Source organism: Entelurus aequoreus, linkage group LG26 (assembly GCF_033978785.1).
Source record: "Entelurus aequoreus isolate RoL-2023_Sb linkage group LG26, RoL_Eaeq_v1.1, whole genome shotgun sequence".
NCBI classification, from domain to species: Eukaryota; Metazoa; Chordata; class Actinopteri; order Syngnathiformes; family Syngnathidae; genus Entelurus; species Entelurus aequoreus.
In genome coordinates, this window is record NC_084756.1 from 39,831,296 (window position 1) to 39,851,824 (window position 20,529).

Sequence of the window (20,529 nt, forward strand, 5' to 3'; positions counted from 1 at the left end):
ATGTGTCCTTAAGATAACTCTCGTGTTTAATGGAGAGTGGGGTCAAAAAGTAATCTATAAACGCCGCCGTCCTGTAGGTTTCACTGCCGCAGTCGGACACAATGGGCCTGCCCGGGGGTATCTCGTACGGTCGGCTCCACTTGTGTCGTTCCTTGTGGATCTTGGGGAGCAAGTAGAACCTACGGGGGCGGGGCTCCGATTCGCCCAAGAGGTAAGTCTTTTGTTTGTGGTTAATGAATCGTTTTTTCATTAAATTTTTGACTATGTTTTCGACCATAGGGATCGTTTGTGGGTAAATGGGCGTGGCCAATGGTTGGTAGTAGGTGGTGTCACTCAATTGTCTGGTGCCCTCCCAGACATATTGAGACCTATCCATGATGACCACTGCGCTACCCTTGTCTGCCGGCTTAATAATTATGTTCCTGTTGTTTTTCAGGCTATGCAGGGCCTCTGTTTCGTCCCGCGTCAGGTTGGGCGCGACCGCGAGGGCGCAGCCCGATAGGAGCGACGGGTGTTCGTCCGCCAGGACCAGCGTTTGGACCTCTGGAGGAAGCAGTCCCGGTGAGGGCTCCCAATCGGACCTCGGGGTGAAAGGTCGCGGCCCAAGAGACTCTTGCTTTTCATAGAAAACCGCAGTTTTGACACTTCTATGATATTCCTGCAGGTCGAATTTTACTTGATGGTGCCACTCTGGACTGAGGCTGGTGGACGGGACGAAACTGAGGCCCTTGTCGAGGAGGGAATGCTGCGATGAGGTAAGTAGGAAATTTTTTGATAAATTTACGATGTTTTTGTTTGTGTTTATGTTTCCCCCCCGAAAGGTCGGGCTTTTGGGGAGGTCAAGTTTAAACAGTGATACCAGTGCCTCATCATGTTCTTGGCTGTGTCCTTTGTCCAATGGATCTTGTCCCTCCCCGTTTCAAAATCGTCGTCGGCGAGTGCCGGGAAGAATTGGAGGCGGGTTTGGATGTAATTGTTAATCAGCCGGAGGTTGTCCTTGTGTTCCTCGGGCAGGGATTCCGAGAAATTGAGGAGGGGGATGAAGACTTCGGCATTAGGGAAGGTCGTTTTGGCCGCTTTAAGGGCCCTCCGGAGCTGTTTGAAGGTGGTAACCTTGGGTTTTTGTTCCCTATTATTGATACCGAATGCTAAGACCACCTTCTCAACCTCAGGACTAACTGCTGTTTTTTTCAGGATGGCCTCTGCATGGAGAAATCTGGCCCCCGGGTAGCTGTCGATCTGGATGTCCTGGTGACGAAAGGCTGGGAGGTGCTTGAGGTTAGAGTCCCCGATCACCACGACCTTCCTGCTGACAGACAGGTGCCAATCCATCATTTTTCGATCCGAGTTGATGTGCACAGTGGGCTTTCTGGCAGTGCTCGGACTCGTAGGCGTGGTAACCTGCGCCGTACTATTGTCTTCTGTCGGCTGTGAAGTCGAAGTGACTGTTTTTGTTTTTTTCTGGCTTCCAGAAAACAGTTGGGCCCAACTTGGGGTTCTCAGACCCAGGACAGGCCTGTCTGGGACGGACGTCTCCGGGAGGGGCACGCCCGGGAGGAGTGGATCCGGGACGGGTAGGTCCAAGAGGGGCGTGTCCGGGAGGGGCGTGTCCGGAAGAGGCGTGTCCGGAAGAGGCGTGTCCGGAAGAGGCGCGTCCGGAGGAGGCGTGTCCGGAGGAGGCGCGTCCGGGATGGGCGGGTCCGGGAGGGGTTCCTGTGACCGCTCAGGGTAGAGTAGGTACCAGGGTGGAGGCGTGTCCGGGGAAGACTGATCCCGTGTGGGCGACCCCGACTGCTCAGGTAAGTGTTGGTCCGTCTCTGGCTGGTCAGGAGTCCCCCGCACATTCTCATCCCCATGTATCAAAATCAACGCACTGTGTTCAACAGGTGGAGCCGGGCGAGGCGGCGTGTCGGAGACCACCGGGAGGACCCCGATCTCAGCACCGACCCGCGATCGCGGCCCATGCGGCCGGACCAAAGGTGCCTCGACGATAGCGTCGTCGGCAGGTCTGCTGCACGGCTTGCGAGGTCGCGTTGCTCTCTGGGCCACAGATGGTTCGGTAGCCGGAGAGGAAGGCGACAAGACCGGGAAAGGGACCGGAGTCACCCGTCCACGCGGGTCCCGATCCTGCTCCACCTCAGGGGACCACTCCCTGGTAATGGGGTCGGTCATGGTGGACACCGTGGCGTGTGCAGCGGCAGTTGGTAGAATGACCGGCGGGGGCAGCGAGGGGTGCACCACCTCCATGACAACGCGGTTGTCCAACGAGTCCGAGTCCGCTCGAGGCTCGGTACGTCGGCGCCGCGCTGGGGGCAACACCTCCTCAACGGCCCGGGTGTCAACCAAGACCGAGTCCACCTGAGACTGGGCCTGCTGGAGCGTCTCAGTCGTCAGCCTGCGCCCTAGGTGTGTCTTGGCCCACGCCGAGGCCACTTTGAATGGGGCTTCCCAATTGTGTGAAATAAATTCCCCCAGTTTATCAGCTTCTGATTGCAGTGTTTTATGGTAATGTTCCCTAAGAATTATAATTGTAGAATGTGCCCAATTTTTTGCATTACCCTTTATCCGGTCTTCTGTGTCGGGGTTGGTAACAGCTGGTCTGATTCCCGTCGTCAAAGCAAGTTCCATCCTAGTGATGGTAAGTGGTTGTTGTTCCTTGCTGACGTTTTTTAGATGATGTACCACTTTAATGATGTTGTACATAATTCTTTTTTTTTTAAACTTAAATTTTTATTCTGTCACATGCATACATATATCAACAGGGTCAACATCTTACAATATATACATAGTCAATTTATATTCCATATCAAGCATTTGTGGTGTCATTTTCCTGAGTTTTGTATTCAGTCCATTTTGTCCATTTCTCAAGAAATAGTTCCTCCTGTATTCTGAGTCTATGTGTAAATCTTTCCATTACATATAGTTCTTCCACAATGCACAGCCACTGTTCACAGGTCGGTGAGCTGCTACTACGCCACAGTCTTGTAATTGCCTTTTTGCTGGCTGCTAACAAAACCTTGACTAAATAGAAATCATCGAATTGCATATATTCCTGCGTCAAGTTTCCCAAGTATAGTATCATACTTGTTTTTGGAATGTCATATTGTAGTACTTCTTTTATCACTGACCACACGTCATACCAATATTTTTCAATATTGGGACAGTTCCAGAACACATGTTCGTGGTCAGCGTCCATATTTCCACATAGCCTCCAACATGGTTGTTTCTTTGCTGCGACTCTTCCGCTTATTTTTGGAGTTATAAAGTATCTAGTCATGTTTTTCCAGCAAAACTCCCTCCATACCCTAGAACTCGTGGCCGTGCACTGCGTTTTACAAATATTATACCAGTCCTTTTCAGTGATCTGCTCCCCAAATCCTCTTTCCCATTTCTCTTTAATGTACATGGTTGAAGTCCCCTTGCTTGTCATCAATCCCTGGTAAACAGCTGAGATCACTCTACATTTTTTATTATTATAAGCTTGTACCATTATTCTAATTAGCGGGTTCATTGATGCCCTTTTAATTTTTTTAATATAGTAGTCCCTTATCTGTAAATACCGGAAGAACTCATGTTTGTCTAGATCATATGTCGCCCGTAGGTCTTCGAAACTCCTCATCTGCCCATCTTCCAACAGTGTGCACATTGCCGTCAAGCCTTTTCGTTCCCACTGTTTAAACCCATGATCTTCGAACCCAGGCTTGAAATTGGGATCACGTGTCAACCATCCTAGTATCTTTCTTTCATCCTCTAATTTGTATTTTTTTGAGATATTATTCCAAATTCCAATTGTAAATTTAGTAATCGGACTCAGTTCTGCCTCTACTCTCTTTTCTATTGTTTTATTTGCCAACAAGTTTTGGATAAGATCTCTCCCCTGGTCTAATTCAATTCCCTTCCATTTCGCTTCGTATTCTGGTCTACACCAGCATACTAGATACCGAAGTTGGGCTGCATGGAAATATTCTTTCAGATTTGGCAATGCCATTCCCCCTTTTACCTTGGGCAGCTGGAGAGTTTCGAACCTAATTCTGGGTCTTTTACCCCCCCATATGAATCTCGATATATTTTTATCCCACTCATCAAATTGTATTTGTGGTACTGCTACTGGTAGGGATTGAAACAAGTACAAGAGTCTCGGCAACACATTCATCTTGATTATTTCTATTCTTGAGCTTAAGTCCAGACACAGCACTGACCATCTCTCCAGATCCATTTTAAGCCTCAGATTTATCGACCCATAGTTGGCTTCATATAGTTTATCTCTTTCCTTTGTTATATTAACTCCCAAATATTTGACCATTTCCAGGTCCCAATTTAGTTTATACGTCTCTCTAATTTCTAATGAGGGGTTATAGTTTAACAATAATATTTGTGTTTTTGTGACATTTAACTTATACCCCGAATATCGTCCATAATCTTCGAGGGTTCTCATTAATCTAGGGAATGTTTCTTCTGGATCTCGGAGATAGATCAGTACATCGTCTGCAAAAAGCCCCACCTTGTGTTCATTATGTCTAATCTGTATACCTTTAATTTCCTTGTTTTCTCTAATCAGTTGGGCTAATGGTTCTATAAATAATGCGAATAACGTCGGGGATAAACAGCAACCCTGCCTGGTAGACCTCTCCAATTTGAAGCTTTTCGATAGACTTCCATTTATTTTGACTCTAGCTGATGGTTCTTGGTATAGTGACTTTATTATCTGTACTGATTTTTTGTTAAAGCCTAGTCTTTCCATTACTTTATACAGGTATAACCAATTTACACTGTCGAATGCTTTGTGAGCATCAACACTCACGAGCATAGCACTTGTTTTTGTCTTCTGTATTTCATCAACTAAATGTAAGGCTCTCCTTATGTTATCCTGAGTTTGTCTTTCCCTAATAAATCCAGTTTGGCAGTCCTCTATTAGATCCGACATAAAGTTTTCAAACCTTTTTGAAATAATAGATGTATACAACTTGTAGTCCACATTCAGTAGCGAAATAGGTCTATAATTGTTACAGTCTTCTTTATCTTTACCTTCTTTATGTATTACTGATATAATCGCTTCTTTCCATGAGGGGGGAATTTTTCCTTTTTTAAGGGTGTAATTAAAGGAGGTCTGTAATAAGGGAATCAACTCTTCTTTAAATGTCTTGTAAAATTCGGCACTAAAGCCATCTGTCCCCGGGGATTTGTTATTTTTGGTCCTTTGTATTGCTTCTTCAATTTCCCCAATTGTTATATTAGCGTTTAGCATCTTGTTTTGGCTAACTCCCAATGAAGGCAGGTCCAATGAATTTAAGAGAAGTTCCATTTCCTCCTCTCTTGCCGCAACTGGTTGTGTATATAGTGTTCGATAATAATTTTCAAATACGTTTTCAATCGCTTCTGGATCGTATAATAGGTTGTTGGTCTTGGGGTCCCTTATTTTGTGAATATTATTTAATGTTTGTTGTTTTTTCAGTCTCCTAGCTAACATCTTTGTTGCTTTAGAGCCTCCCTCGTAGTATGTTTGTTTCACAAACCTGGTCTTTTTTTCGACCTCATCCATAAGCATTTCGTTTACTTTTTTTCTCATGTCTTTAATCTGATCCATTATCTCAGAGGTTCCCACTGTTTTATGTTGTTGTTCCAAATCTTTCAATTTTCCGATTCGTTTTTGATATAATTCTAATCTTGCCTTTTTCATAAAAGATGTTTGAGCTATCAACTTCCCCCTTAAGACCGCCTTCAGAGCATCCCATAAAATTGTCGGCTCCACCTCCCCGTTATCATTCTCTTCTAAATATGAGGTTATATCTTTTTTTGTTGATTCTATCACACTTTCACTATTCAGGATGCCCACATTCAATCTCCATAACGTGTTTTTCTTCCTACTATTTAGATGAATTGTCAAGTATATGGCACTATGGTCTGAGAGATCCGTTACTCCTATGTTGCACTCCTTCACTCTGTGTATTTCTTCTTTGTTCATCAGATACATATCTATTCTACTGTACATTTGATGTGGTGCTGAGTAATGAGTATAGTCCTTCTCCAACGGGTGTAGTTCTCTCCATATGTCTATTATTCCCAATTCCTTCATCATTATGTTCACATATTTGCTAATGTGTTCCTTACTTCTAATCGTGCTTGTCGTGTCTAAGTTATAATTCAAAGTCAGATTAATGTCACCTCCACACAGCCAAACCCCCTCTGCTTCTTTGTTAATAACATCAAATATTTTCTCATACGTGGATTTACCGCTATCTGGGGGGACATAGACATTAATTAACGTTACTGTTTGGTTTTCCAATTTCCCTTTCACTATTATATATCTCCCCTCTTTATCACATATTTCCTTGATTAATTCAAATTTAACTGAGTTCGATATTAATATGGCGACACCCCTCCTATTACTCTGTTTTAAGAATGTACTGTAAAATGTATTGTTGTACCCGAGTTTCCTGAATTTTTCATGTTCCTGTTTAGATAAGTGCGTTTCCTGTAAATATATTACCTGCATCTTTTCCTTTTTGAATTTAGCCAAGACTTTGCTTCTCTTAATCGGATTGTTTAACCCATTAACATTCAATGACACCACCCTTACTTCATTACTTTGCATAAAGGTTTTCCTTTCGTACTTTTTCTGTCTTCCCTGTATCACGTCTGTTGCATGTTTCAGTTAAATTTTTTTGAATAATGAAGAAAATAAAAATAAAAATAAAACAAGAAACAAAAGATGACCCCCAAGGTACAGAGGCTCGCTCGCGTGATCCTCTCCAATCCTCAACCTGGCTAGCTTTAACCATTTCCTATCTCTATCGCACAGCGAGCGACTCTCCTCTACACAGGTCCCTCAACCATAACATTGTGAGTTAGAATAAAAGAAAAGATAAACAAAAACCCCTAAGAGGGTATATAGGAGAAAGGTCAATGTTCCAATAAGAAAACAAAAAGTATCAATATCCACGGTTCATGATTCTATATCAAAGTTAAATCTCTGGGATTATATCTATATCAGGACAGAGAGCATATTCCTAGTTATACTACCTAGTAACCAGTGTTCTTTTTTGAACATGAGAGACAAAAAAACAAAACAGAAAAAAACCGGTAATATATATGCGGACCTATATGTGCACATACATGTAAATACATATACGCACTCACCCACAACCACGCATATATTCACTTGAAAAAAGGAATGTGGTAGTATTCATTTCGCATATCAAACTACTTCCATTGCACCAGGGTACGTATAGACCTGTCTCCCGAGCGCCCCAACGGGCGCCACCGCAGCACCACAACACTAAACCGGCTGTCGACCCAGCTACGGCAGCACCCACCACAGCGCCCCGGAGACAAGCCCACCGGGAACGAAGACAGGGGAGCCCCTCTACGCTAGCATGTCCAGTGTAAAACAAAGTCAACAACTTATCCATAATATTGATGTATATATAGATCGGTCTCATCCTCAACATATATGCAGTACAACTGAGTAATAAAATAGAAAATAATAAAAAATATAAACAAATAGAAAAATATAGAGGGAGAGAGGGAAATAGGTGGTGAAAGCAGAGACAACAATCGAGCTGAGACGAAGGGGAAATGCCTTCCAAATCCCTCTTTTAGTACACAAGAGTATGAAAAGATATTCAAGTTGAACCCTGTACAGATCAGGTTCCATAATGTTTTGTCGCCTGTATGATATCCAATGTTCAACCAATTTAGTCCCTTAAATATTATACATTCTCCCTTATACCGTCATCTTTCCTCTCTCCCTCCGTGGAAAATATAAATAAAAAAGGTTTACAGTAAAATACATATAGGATCATTACAAACATGTAGTGCTTCTAAATGTTTATCAGATACCCACGTAAAATCCCATTCACACATACATATGCATACAAAAACATGCGAACTTGCCCACATTCCCACAAAAGCACCCACACACGATCCATGTCCTGATGTGGATACTCACGCACGCACCCACACACATATGTATGAATGGATACACACACACGCACACACCCACACACACACACACCCACATACACACACACACACACAAACAGAACAAAACAAAAAAAAAGGTTTGTATTCTATCTGATTCCAGATCTAATATCTTATAGAATGAGAGTTCAAACATAGACTAAACCAATAAACCATACCAGCGTTTCCCTTATTTCCCCTGACCATCCCCCTCCCCCCCGTGAGTCCCAAGTTCTTGCAAAAGTCCAAAAGAAAGTAAATCTCTGTCCGTTTCCCATCAGTCTATTCCCTTCAATGTGTCCATTTCCTTGGCAGGCAACCGTGGATGTGTCTATTTACATAAGTGTCAGTTGTAGTGGTGTTCTTACCCCATTTCTCGGATCAATGCTACTCAGTACCGTCATTCTCGTCCAGAGCCCCCATGTTGTCTCCGGACTCGCTGCCGCTGCCGCCGTCTTCTTCTTCGCCGTCGTTCACCTCGTCGTTATATTCTCCTTCCACGCTGATGCCTCCCATCGCCTCGTCCTCTCCTCCCGGACCGTTCTTCCCGTGCGTTCCATCCTCTTCGTTGCCTAGTCCAGCGCCGTTCTCCTCCTCTCTCTCCCGGCCGGTGTCGCCTCTCTCCTGGGTGGTGGCGCGCCCTCTTCTCGCTGGTTTGGTAGTTGTGTTTCTCTCCATGTCCGGGAGTCTGGCTATACGCCGGTCATAGAATCGTTGTGCTTCATCAGCGGTCTTGAATGCATGCGTTTTGTTTTTAAATTCCACCTTTAAAACAGCTGGAAAGACGAGGCGGAATCGGACATTCTTCTTCCACATTTGAGCTTTTACCTTGGTGAATGTGGCACGAAGTTTCACAGTAGCTGGCGCATAATCTGGATAGAGCATAATTTTCTGTCCCTTCCATTGTAGCAGGCTCCTGTCTGCCCGTAGTGCACGCATCTTGTCCTGAAAGTAATGGAAGCGGACAATCATCACTCTAGGCCCCGGGTTGGGCCCCGGATTTTCCTTACCGATCCTGTGCGCTCTGTCTAGTATGGGTGGCTCGGTGAACACGTCCCCAAGTACTGTGGCAAAAAAGTTTTGCATGAATTGGACACAGTCGTTCCTTTCCCCAGGACTCGGTAGTACGTTCGTGACGCGCAGGTTGCAGCGTCTAGACCTGTTAGAGGCGTCTTCCATGCGTTCGTTCAGTGACTCGTTCTGGGTCAAGAGCTGCTCACATATAGCCTCAAGAGCGGTGACTCGTTCAGTTAGCTGCGTTGCGTTTTCTTCCAAGTCGACGATCCTTTTGCCTTGATCCTCCACAATTATCTTCACTTCATCCATGGTCCTCTTCAGCGGAGCTATTATATTCTCCATTGATGCGGTCATGAGTCGGTGTAGGCTCTCCATTTCTGGGGGTAGGCTGGCTGCGGTCATGCTACCAGCATTAGCCTCTTTAGCAGCTACAGAGCTACTAGCTGGAGAGGCTAAGCTAGTCCCACTGTTTGTAGTGGTAGTTTTACTATGCCGAGTAAAGTGCGCCTTTATCCCCTGCTGTGGAGTTTTGCCGCCCCGCGAAGCCATAGTGTGCCTATAATCACTTATGTTCTCCTTTCAACTCGAATTTCCTCACAATATGTGGTTTTTATACAATTTGAGTGTCAAATTCACGGAGAGTCGCTCGGACGCGTCCTCCCTCCTTCACATCTTAACCGGAAGTCGCCACTAACATTTTTTAACAAATCATGAATTACTTTGCACCATGTTTGTACAAATAATAACTCATGTAAAATACAAAAGCAAACTCTCAAATTTTTAAATCATGTCACACTTTGAACTGGACACCAAATCTGTTATCTGTTTAGTGGGAAGCCTGGCATTGCATGCTGTTAACTAGTGTGTTGTACTCTGGTGTGTAACTTGACACTGCAACTCTGAGTGAGTCTTGCAGATGTGCATCAGTGAGGCGTGTTCTGTGTTTGTTCTTGATGAAGTTCATGTCAGAAAAGGCTGATTCACAAAGATAAAATTTTTCCTCATTGTTTGCGGAACCTTCTTAATCTTTTGGACATATTTTCACAGCAATCATTATGATAAATGTAAAATGTTAAGGATCGGAAATCTAAAGGGAACGTCCTTTCGAATGGAATGCAAAGTGTTTTGTTTATAAATTATATGCAATCTGTTGTGTTCCCTAATTTTTTTCTGTGTACATGAATGAAGGTGTGTGTTGCTGAGTCCGACTTGGACATTATCTGGACTGGGCCTGGTTTAAAAAACCCTTTAAAAAAATCTAATTTCATTGACAACCTGGTCTGTTGAAGATAAGGCCCTTTTTTAAAAAATAAAATAAAATAAGATAAATAAATAAAAAACATTTTCTTGGATAAAAAAGAAAGTAAAACAATATAAAAATAATTACATACAAAATAGTAATTAATGAAAATGTTAGTGGACCAGCAGCCTATACAATCATGTGTGCTTCAGGGACTGTGTCCCTTGCAGATGTGTTGTCTATGTTGTGGGAACCAGAATATTGGTAGCAGAAAGAAATAACCCCTTTTGTGTGGATGAGTGTGCATGGGGGAGGTTGTTTGGGTTGATACACTGATTGAAAGTGTATCTTGTGTTTTTTCTATGTAGATTTAATTAAAAAAAATAAAAAAATAAAAAAATATTATTATTATTTTATTTTTTTTAATTTTTTTTAATTTTTTTTTTTTTTAGAACAGGCCCGCGGGCGACTCATCTGGTCCTTACGGGCGACCTGGTGCCCGCGGGCACCGCGTTGGTGACCCCTGGGTTAGACTCTAACCCTTTTCCCGGCAAAACTTGAACCACCACTCCCTATTATCAACGTCACTACCCTATCCCTCCCGGAAGTCCCGCCCCCCAGCCAAAGTCATTGGCTAACACCCCGTAGCCAGCCGCTACAATACTCACCTCCACCGAGTTGAGTTGAGTTTGAGTTTATTTGCATCGCAAGTGATAAGATACACTTTATACATCCCATAGTGAAATAACAATGATAGAAATAAATGTACAGAGAACATTGGAAGTGTAACAATATACATTACTGAACAAACACTGCTTCAATATAATATAGAGTTTTACATTTAAGAAGTCACACTGTATATTCCAGCAAACTTTGTCTGTATTTACATAGTATTGGAGTGTCGAAATGACAAAACGAAAACCTGGAAAACGATGGAGAAGAACTGGTAAAGAAGTCGACTCAAATAAACGATCAAGAAGGACTGTACAATTGGTGAGTAAACTGGCATAGTGGTGGTGCATTAAGCTGGCAGCAGATATAATATGTGATACTTTCTTCCTGCAGTCATTCCGTCCTGCAGCCACCAATGTGAATGTGGAGACTGATGAGCAATGTCTAAGTAAGTTATATGTATATGCGTGTTCTTTGTTTATGGACGGCATGGCGAAGTTGGTAGAGTGGCTGTGCCAGCAATCGGAGTGTTGCTGGTTACTGGGGTTCAATTCCCACCTTCTACCTTCCTAGTCACGTCCGTTGTGTCCTTGGGCAAGACACTTCACCCTTTGCCTCTGATGGCTGCTGGTTAGCGCCTTGCATGGCAGCTCCCGCCATCAGTGTGTGAATGTGTGTGTGAATGGGTAAATGTGGAAATACTGTCAAAAGCGCTTTGAGTACCTTGAAGGTAGAAAAGCGCTATACAAGTATAACCCATTTATCATTTATATATTTATTTTAAATTGCCTTTCGAATGTCTATTCTTGGTGTTGGGTTTTATCAAATACATTTCCCCAAAAAATGCGACTTATACAGTATATGTTTTTTTCCTTCTTTATTATGCATTTTCTGTTGGTGTGACTTATACTCCGAAAAATACGGTACATTTTTGAGACCACTAAGTGACACACTGAGTAAGCTTGCAGACAATGGAATTATTGTGCAACCTGCAGAGTTGACATGTGAACCTTTTGTGTGTAAAGTGCTAACCATTGCTGGAACATGCGACTTGCCTGCTAAAGCATTAGTCCTTAATTCAGTGCAATACAATGGGAAATTTGGATGTCATAAATGCGAACAGCCAGGAAACCGGGGAAAGAGGATACACCCATGTATTTCCATTCCAACATAGAGATCCAAATGGGCCACTGCGCACCAATTAAAAGTTTGTACTGGATATGAAAAATCGCAAATGAAACCAAAACCATTGTCAAAGGGGTAAAGGGTCCCTGTTGCCTGAGCAAACTTAAAATGTATAACCTTATCAAAGGCACGTCAGCCCTTTAGCATGGCAAAGAATACCAAAGAAATTGACGGGCGATTTCAGGAAGACTGTCCTCCATCCTCAACTACATAGCCTCGATCAGTGGCATCTCACAGAATGTTTTTTAAAGCATCAGAATACCGGGATCTTTTGCTGTTCTATGGACCATGAATTGATTAACGTGGACCCCGACTTAAACAAGTTGAAAAACTTATTCGGGTGTTACCATTTAGTGGTCAATTGTACGGAATATGTACTGTACTGTGCAATCTACTAATAAAAGTCTCAATCAATCAAAAAACGGTTATTTTCCGTGGAATTCTTGCAACAATGTACTACAACCATTTCCTTCTACTAAGTGAAGCCATTTTCATTTTGTTGATGGACTCTATATCGGTTGAACAGATCCATCATGCAGAAAAACTATTGTGGAATGTTTGTTCTCAAATGGCTACACTCTATGGCAGGGGTCACCAACGCGGTGCCCGCGGGCACCAGGTAGCCCGTAAGGACCAGATGAGTAGCCCGCTGGCCTGTTCTAAAAATAGCTCAAATAGCAGCACTTACCAGTGAGCAGCCTCTATTTTTTTAAATTGTATTTATTTACTAGCAAGCTGGTCTCACTTTGCCCGACATTTTTAATTCTAAGAGAGACAAAACTCAAATAGAATTTGAAAATCCAAGAAAATATTTTAAAGACGTCGTCTTCACTTGTTTAAATAAATTCATTATTTTTTTTACTTTGCTTCTTATAACTTTCAGAAAGACAATTTTAGAGAAAAAATACAACCTTAAAAATGATTTTAGGATTTTTAAACACATATACCTTTTTACCTTTTAAATTCCTTCCTCTTCTTTCCTGACAATTTAAATCAATGTTCAAGTAAACGTATTTTTTTTATTGTAAAGAATAATAAATACATTTTAATTTAATTCTTCATTTTAGCTTCTGTTTTTTCGACGAAGAATATTTGTGAAATATTTCTTCCAACTTATTATGATTAAAATTCAAAACAATTATTCTGGCAAATCTAGAAAATCTGCAGAATCAAATTTAAATCTTATTTCAAAGTCTTTTGAAATCTTCTTAAAAATTTTGTTCTGGAAAATCTAGAAGAAATAATGATTTGTCTTTGTTAGAAATATAGCTTGGTCCAATTTGTTATATATTCTAACAAAGTGTAAATTGGATTTTAACCTATTTAATCAAAATTCTAAAATTAATCTTAATCAGGAAAAATTACTAATGATGTTCCATAAATTCTTTTTTTAAGTTTTTCTCTTCTTTTTTTCGGTTGAATTTTGAATTTTAAAGAGTCAAAATTGAAGATAAACTATGTTTCAAAATTTAATAGTCATTTTTTTCGTGTTTTCTCCTCTTTTAAACCGTTCAATTAAGTGTAAATATCATTAATTATTAATAATAACATAGAGTTAAAGGTAAATTGAGCAAATTGGCTATTTCTGGCAATTTATTTAAGTGTGTATCAAACTGGTAGCCCTTCGCATTAATCAGTACCCAAGAAGTAGCTCTTGCTTTCAAAAAGGTTGGTGACCCCTGCTCTATGGTGAGCGGTACCAAACTGCAAATGTACACCTTCTTGTGCACCTGGCAGACAATGTCAGGGCCCTTGGTCCATTATGGACTCATTCATGTTTCCACTTTGAAGACAAAAATGGATATTTGTTAAGGCTCATACATGGTACTCAAAATATACCTATGCAGATGGTAAATGCAGTCTAACTTGTGCAGTCTATTCCTGTTATTTCACAAACTATTAACCCAGGGAATGTCATAGCTGAATTTTACAGACATATGACTAAAGATGATAGTTTCTGTCAGGAAAACAAAGATTTGTCTAGGATTAAACTATATGGAGCATCTAGTGAACTTCCATTGGACACAGTTCACCTCTCTGCATTGCAAATACTGTACATGCTGGTCACTGCATCAATTCTGGAACAGTAGGCATCTTTCACAGGGCACACGTTAAGAGAAATTATCTCACATCAAAACACTATGATAAAGGTAATAGAAGAAACAATTTTACAGGTTTTTTTTTTCAAATGACAGACAAACAAAGTATGAACAGATTGATTTCTTCTTTACCATAGCACAATCATGTGCCAAATGGGCCCCCGTTCGTGAATTTAAACATGCAGGTTTTTCTTTGCTGCAAGATAGTGTAACAAATGGTACATGCAGTCATGTTATTCCACTATTGGAAACCTCTGCCAGTACAGTAGTATCCTTGGATGACATATTGGTTAAAGTTGTTTTCCTTGACTTCACATCTATGCCTGGCATTGTGTTTGCAGTTCATTTCCCAAACACACTTGAAAAGTTTTAACTAATTAAGAACTGAACTGGCCTAAGAAGCCACAAATCAAATATTTGATCATTGTTATAAATGCTCTGAAAATACACACTGATGTGATGTTGCCGTGGATGCTGTAAAAGTCTGTAAATATGTACTGTATACGGAGTATAATTTTTGATTAAGTTTTTGCATTATCTGTAATATTTCAGTGGCCAATATATTAAATGTACTTTTTAAAAAAAAAACACTGTCTTTTTTTATGAATATTTAAGCCTACTACACCACTGTATTTTAATATTAGTCCTTATCATGGTGGTTGGAGAGCCAAATGTTTTCTGAAGTGGTACTTTGTGAAAAGAGTTTGAGAACCATTGCTCTAGAAATTTCACAAATATTAAAAGGTCTTAAAAAGTGTCTTGTGATCATATCAGCATTGTTTGGGTTCAGTTTTAAATCTCACAATTGTAGTCACTGAGTTACTGCACATGGCGTGTGTATAAGAAATCAACAAATTAAGTAGAACATTATGTAAATAAACCATATTACAAACCATATATCCATATTGCCTGAATTAATTATTTTCTTCAAATGTTGGCATGAGATAAACTGGAGTATGATTGAGGTATAATTAAATTGTGCAAATTAAAATTTATTTTACATTTATTTTTCCTAAGATAGAAAAGAGGCATATCTGACAACTCAAATGGTGAGCAGTGAGAGACAAAACCAAGTATATCTCTCACTGAGACATCATTGAGACACATTGAAACCAATACTCATCAATTTTCTTTTTGCCGAAATAGAAAAGAGACATCTGAGAACTCAAACAGTGAGTAGTGAGAAACAAAACCATGTATATCTCTCACTGAGACATAATTGAGACATATTGGAGACCAGCTCATTCATCTCTCATTTTGGTCTTAGTTGAAATCGGGAACAGAGATAACTGTGAGACAACTTTGAGATCTCTCACAGTGCTCACTGTGAGCCTTATTTCTCAGGAGATACATCTGAGAAGAATGAGAAAACTACTTTGGTCTCGATTAGTGCTCTTTTATGTCTAGGAGATGTATATAAGACATACATGAGATCTCATCTTCAATTTTGCTTTGCTATGGGTTAAGACCTTCAGTATATCAGTATGTGGAATTCAATTCTGGAATGGATTAGGCAAAGAAATCAAACAATGTACTAATATGATCCACTTCAAGAAACTCTTCAAACTTAAAGTGTTTACAAAGTACAAAGAAGAAGAACCACAATAAACATTATGAATTTATCTCATCCATCCATTTATTTTCTAAATAATCTTACTCATCTCACCATATGAAATGTAACTTACTTCACTAATTATTATGTATTTATTTATCTTTAATGTTATTACATATGGAGTATATTCTGAATAAATTGAGAACAGGAAGTGAACAAAAGTTTTAGCAACTGCTATGTAAAAAAAAGGGGTAGGATTAAATAAGCTCTGCTTCTTCCCACTCCTTTTCGAACATGTTGAATAGAGGAACTGGAAATTGTGATGTGTCATGTTGTATGCATGCATGTTCAAAATAAACTCAAACTCAACTCAACTCTTTTTATTACAATTTATTTTGTTTCATTTTTAACATTTCATTCTAAACGACTACGACTACTACTATTTTTTGCGACATGTTTTAATTTTCTAAACGTGTTTGCTTACCATCTGTCTGGTATTTGTCAGAACGAGATGCAGTTTTCGACACACAAACAGCTCTTATTCAGGATCTATATTATCAGTGTGGAATGATAGCAATGCTTTTACTAGGTCAGAAAACTAGATAGAAGTGCATGAAAGGCATACAGTCCGAAAAAGCATCAGAATACTGTGAACTTTTTGGCGATATCTTGTAATATATGCCATTGTTTTCTGTTCAAAAGCTGTTACAAATGGATATTCAAGGATGTTCTGTTTTTGGGATACAACTAACCCTCACCTTAAATGTTTTCCTGACATACGAGCCATTGCTCTGCTATTTTTATTATTGAGATGAGAGTAAACCTTTTGGGTCACGGAACCATATGCAGTGCACTCGGGATGTATTCACAGCGGTTCAGTTTTTCCAAATGATATGTTACAGTGTTATTCTGAATGGAATAAATACATTTTTGTCCTCAAAATTCTAAAAACAATACCCCATAAAATGTGAAAAGTTTTTTTTAAATAATTTTTGCATATATTCACAGTCTGGATGAGACACCCTGGAGGAAAACCAATGTTTCCCATTAGTGTACCAACATTTTGGTATCGGTACCAAAATTATTTCGATACTTTTCGGTACTTTTCTAAATAAAGGGGACCACAAAAAATTGCATTATTGGCTTTATTTTAACAAAAAAGCTTACGGTACATTAAACATATGTTTCTTATTGCAAATTTGTCCTTAAATAAAATAGTGGACATACAAGACAACTTGTCTTTTATTAGTAAGTAAGCAAACAAAGGCTCCTAATTTAGCTGCTGGCATATGCAGAAACATATTGTGTCATTTTCCATTCTATTATTTTGTCAAAATTATTAAGGACAAGGGGTACAAAATGAATTATTGAACTACTTGTTCATTTACTGTTAATATCTGCTTACTTTCTCTCTTAACATGTTCTATCTACACTTCTGTTAAAATGTAACAATCACCTATTCTTCTGTTGTTTGATACTTTACATTAGTTTTGGATGATACCACAAATTTGGGTATCAATCCGATACCAAGTCGTTACAGGATCATACATTGGTCATATTCAAAGTCCTCATGTGTCCAGGGACGTATTTCCTGAGGTTACAAACATAATATACATTTTAAAAAAACGAAAGAAGATGTTGTGATGCCAAAAAATATCGACCTAATTATAGTAGTATCGACTAAATACGTTACTGGGTATCCTTACAGTGGATGTCAGGTATAGATCCACCAATGGTGTTTGTTTACATTTTGACGCCGGTGAGCTACGGTGTGTTGTGAAGCATGTTTAACAATTCCTCATCCTGCAGGGATGATACTTGTAAGAAACTTGCTTTATTTGTCGCCATGGAGGCGAGGATTAGTGATTTAGAAGTAGCTACAACACTGCAGACTGGGGCTGGACTTTAGCCGCTAGCTAGCTAGCCATGTCTTAAAGCACCTCTTCCTGAGGGCATTTCAGTGTCATAACTTCACCTTTATCGTTAGTTTTTAAGCCTTCTCCCTTTTCTGTCTACAGACTGTGTCTGTTTGTAAGTACTCTGTGATTGTGCGCTGCCGAACATGCTCGTCTGCTCGTAAACCAGCAATGACACGGTACTTTTCAAAGGCGGTATAGTTCCGAAAATGATTCATTAGTATCGCAGTACTATATTAATACCGGTGTACCATACAACCCTAGTTCCCATACAACATGATGGAGCTTGAAAGTGCTGCAAAGAGGAATGGGCGAAACTGCCCAAATATAGGTGTGCCAAATTGTGGCATCATATTCAAAAAGACTTGAGGCTCTGTAATTGCTGCCAAAAGGTGCATCAACAAAGTATTGCGCAAAGGCTTTGAATACTTATGTACATGTGAGTTTTTTCTATTTTTAAACTCTTCACATTGACACATTGAATTAATTCCATTCTGCAATAAGGCTGTAACATAACAAAATGTGGAAAAATTGAAGCGCTGTGAATACTTTCCGCATGCACTGTAAGCTCCAATGCAAAGGCACCACTGTCTTATAATGCAGTGGTCCACAACCACCGATTGGTACTGTCACGCCAATTTTCTTCCCATTACAAAAACCTTCCTATCCCACATTTACTTCCGGGGTCATTTCCTCTTACGTCATTTCCTCTTACTTACGTCATTTCCTCTTACGTCGTTGACAGCGATCGATAGCACTTCGGCTTTGACTGCCCGTCGCTGTTTTTTTTTATTTTTTATAATATAGCGTTAACAAAACGTCTGTATTAATCGGACAAGTATTAATCGGACAAATTAACTTGAGGATATTCCTGACTGCACATTTGACTCGGGGACATATGCGGAAATGAATAACAGTGTACAATAAGTTAATTCATTATCAATCAACATTATCAAACTTTATTAAAACTAAATTTATTCGTTAAATTCCGTTTTTTTTAGTCCTCTGTGTAAGTGAACTAAATTAAAATGACATTTATGTGCACATATGTACCTCAGTGAAGTCAGATGACATTTAACATTATTATATATTAATTAATATTAGTGAAATGGTTTCATCAATAATGTTGATTTAAAGTACAGACATTTAACAGTATTATATATTAATTCATATTTTTTGCACGTTACCACGAAGACAGAAGTGGATTCTATCTCAGTGACACCACCATTTTCAGGAGATTTGGATTCTATCGATCGCTGTCAATGACGTAAGAGGAAATGACGTAAGTAAGAGGAAATGACGTAAGAGGAAATGACGTAAGTAAGAGGAAATGACGTAAGAGGAAATGACCCCGGAAGTAAATGGGGGATAGGAAGGTTTTTGATATGGGAAGAAAATTGGCGTGACAGTACCGGGCCGCAAAAGAAAAAAAAAAAAAAAAAAGAAAAAAAATTAAATCAACATAAAAAACACAATATATACATTATATATCAATATAGATCAATACAGTCTGCAGGGATACAGTCCGTAAGCACACATGATTGTATTTCTTTATGAAAAAAATAAATAAATAAATATATATATATATATATATATATATATATATATATATACCGTAATTTCCGGACTATAAGCCGCACCTGACTATAAGCCGCACCAGCTAAATTTAGGGGAAAATACAGATTGCTCCATATATAAGCCGCACCCGACTATAAGCCGCAGGGTTTTGATGTGTAATTAGCGTAGTATATAGTGTAATTAGTGTAGTATATAGTGTAATTAGCGTAGTATATAGTGTAATTAGTGTAGTATATAGTGTAATTAGCGTAGTATATAGTGTAATTAGCGTAGTATATAGTGTAATTAGCGTAGTATATAGTGTAATTAGCGTAGTATATAGTGTAATTAGTGTAGTATATAGTGTAATTAGCGTAGTATATAGTGTAATTAGCGTAGTATATAGTGTAATTAGCGTAGTATATAGTGTAATTAGTGTAGTATATAGTGTAATTAGCATAGTATATAGTGTAATTAGCGTAGTATATAGTGTAATTAGCGTAGTATATAGTGTAATTAGCGTAGTATATAGTGTAATTAGTGTAGTATATAGTGTAATTAGCGTAGTATATAGTGTAATTAGCGTAGTATATAGTGTAATTAGTGTAGTATATAGTGTAATTAGCATAGTATATAGTGTAATTAGCGTAGTATATAGTGTAATTAGCGTAGTATATAGTGTAATTAGCGTAGTATATAGTGTAATTAGTGTAGTATATAGTGTAATTAGCGTAGTATATAGTGTAATTAGTGTAGTATATAATGTAATTAGCGTAGTATATAGTGTAATTAGCGTAGTATATAGTGTAATTAGCGTAGTATATAGTGTAATTAGCGTAGTATATAGTGTAATTAGCGTAGTATATAGTGTAATTAGCGTAGTATATAGGGGTTCCTGCTACCACGGAGGGGATTGTCGGGACAGAGATGACTGTTTGGGAACGCAAAGCGTCCCATTTATTAACAATAAATAAATCAATAAATCTTTCAATCATTCAATCAAACTTTCACATCTTTGACATGGCGAACAGCATTCGTGCAGAGTACAAATAATACAACGCTGCAAAGTAATACAAAGTGCTCGCCTGTACGTTATCAAAATAACCATAAAAGTCAGTCTTTAATCATTGTGTCATCGTCTTCCTCCTGCGTACTAAAACCACCGAAATCCTCTTCGTCGGTGTCGGAGAAGAACAGGCCGTATATAAGCCGCACCCTTGTATAAGCCGCAGGGACCAGAACGAGGGGAAAAAGTAGCGGCTTATAGTCCGGAAATTACGGTATATATATATACATATATATATATATATATATATATATATATATATATAT

At 39.4% G+C, this 20,529-nt stretch overlaps 1 protein-coding gene and 1 long non-coding RNA gene across 2 annotated transcripts in view; one reads left to right on the forward strand and one right to left on the reverse strand.

The window, feature by feature from the left end:
• Positions 1-7,795: 7,795 nt before the first annotated feature.
• Positions 7,796-9,656, reverse strand: LOC133643585 (uncharacterized). Its single transcript, XM_062038255.1, has 3 exons — positions 8,970-9,656; positions 8,788-8,904; positions 7,796-8,651 (listed from the first exon to the last, which is right to left on the reverse strand). The coding sequence occupies exons 1-3, from the start codon at positions 9,523-9,525 to the stop codon at positions 8,347-8,349; spliced, it is 978 nt and encodes a 325-aa protein (XP_061894239.1). The 5' UTR covers positions 9,526-9,656; the 3' UTR covers positions 7,796-8,346.
• A 1,221-nt stretch (positions 9,657-10,877) lies between these two features.
• The window catches only part of LOC133643537 (uncharacterized), a 264,818-nt gene continuing 255,166 nt past the window's right edge, over positions 10,878-20,529 (forward strand). The window contains exons 1-2 of the long non-coding RNA XR_009824707.1: positions 10,878-11,209; positions 11,282-11,336. This is a non-coding gene — a long non-coding RNA (uncharacterized LOC133643537). The remainder of the gene's footprint in view (positions 11,210-11,281; positions 11,337-20,529) is intronic.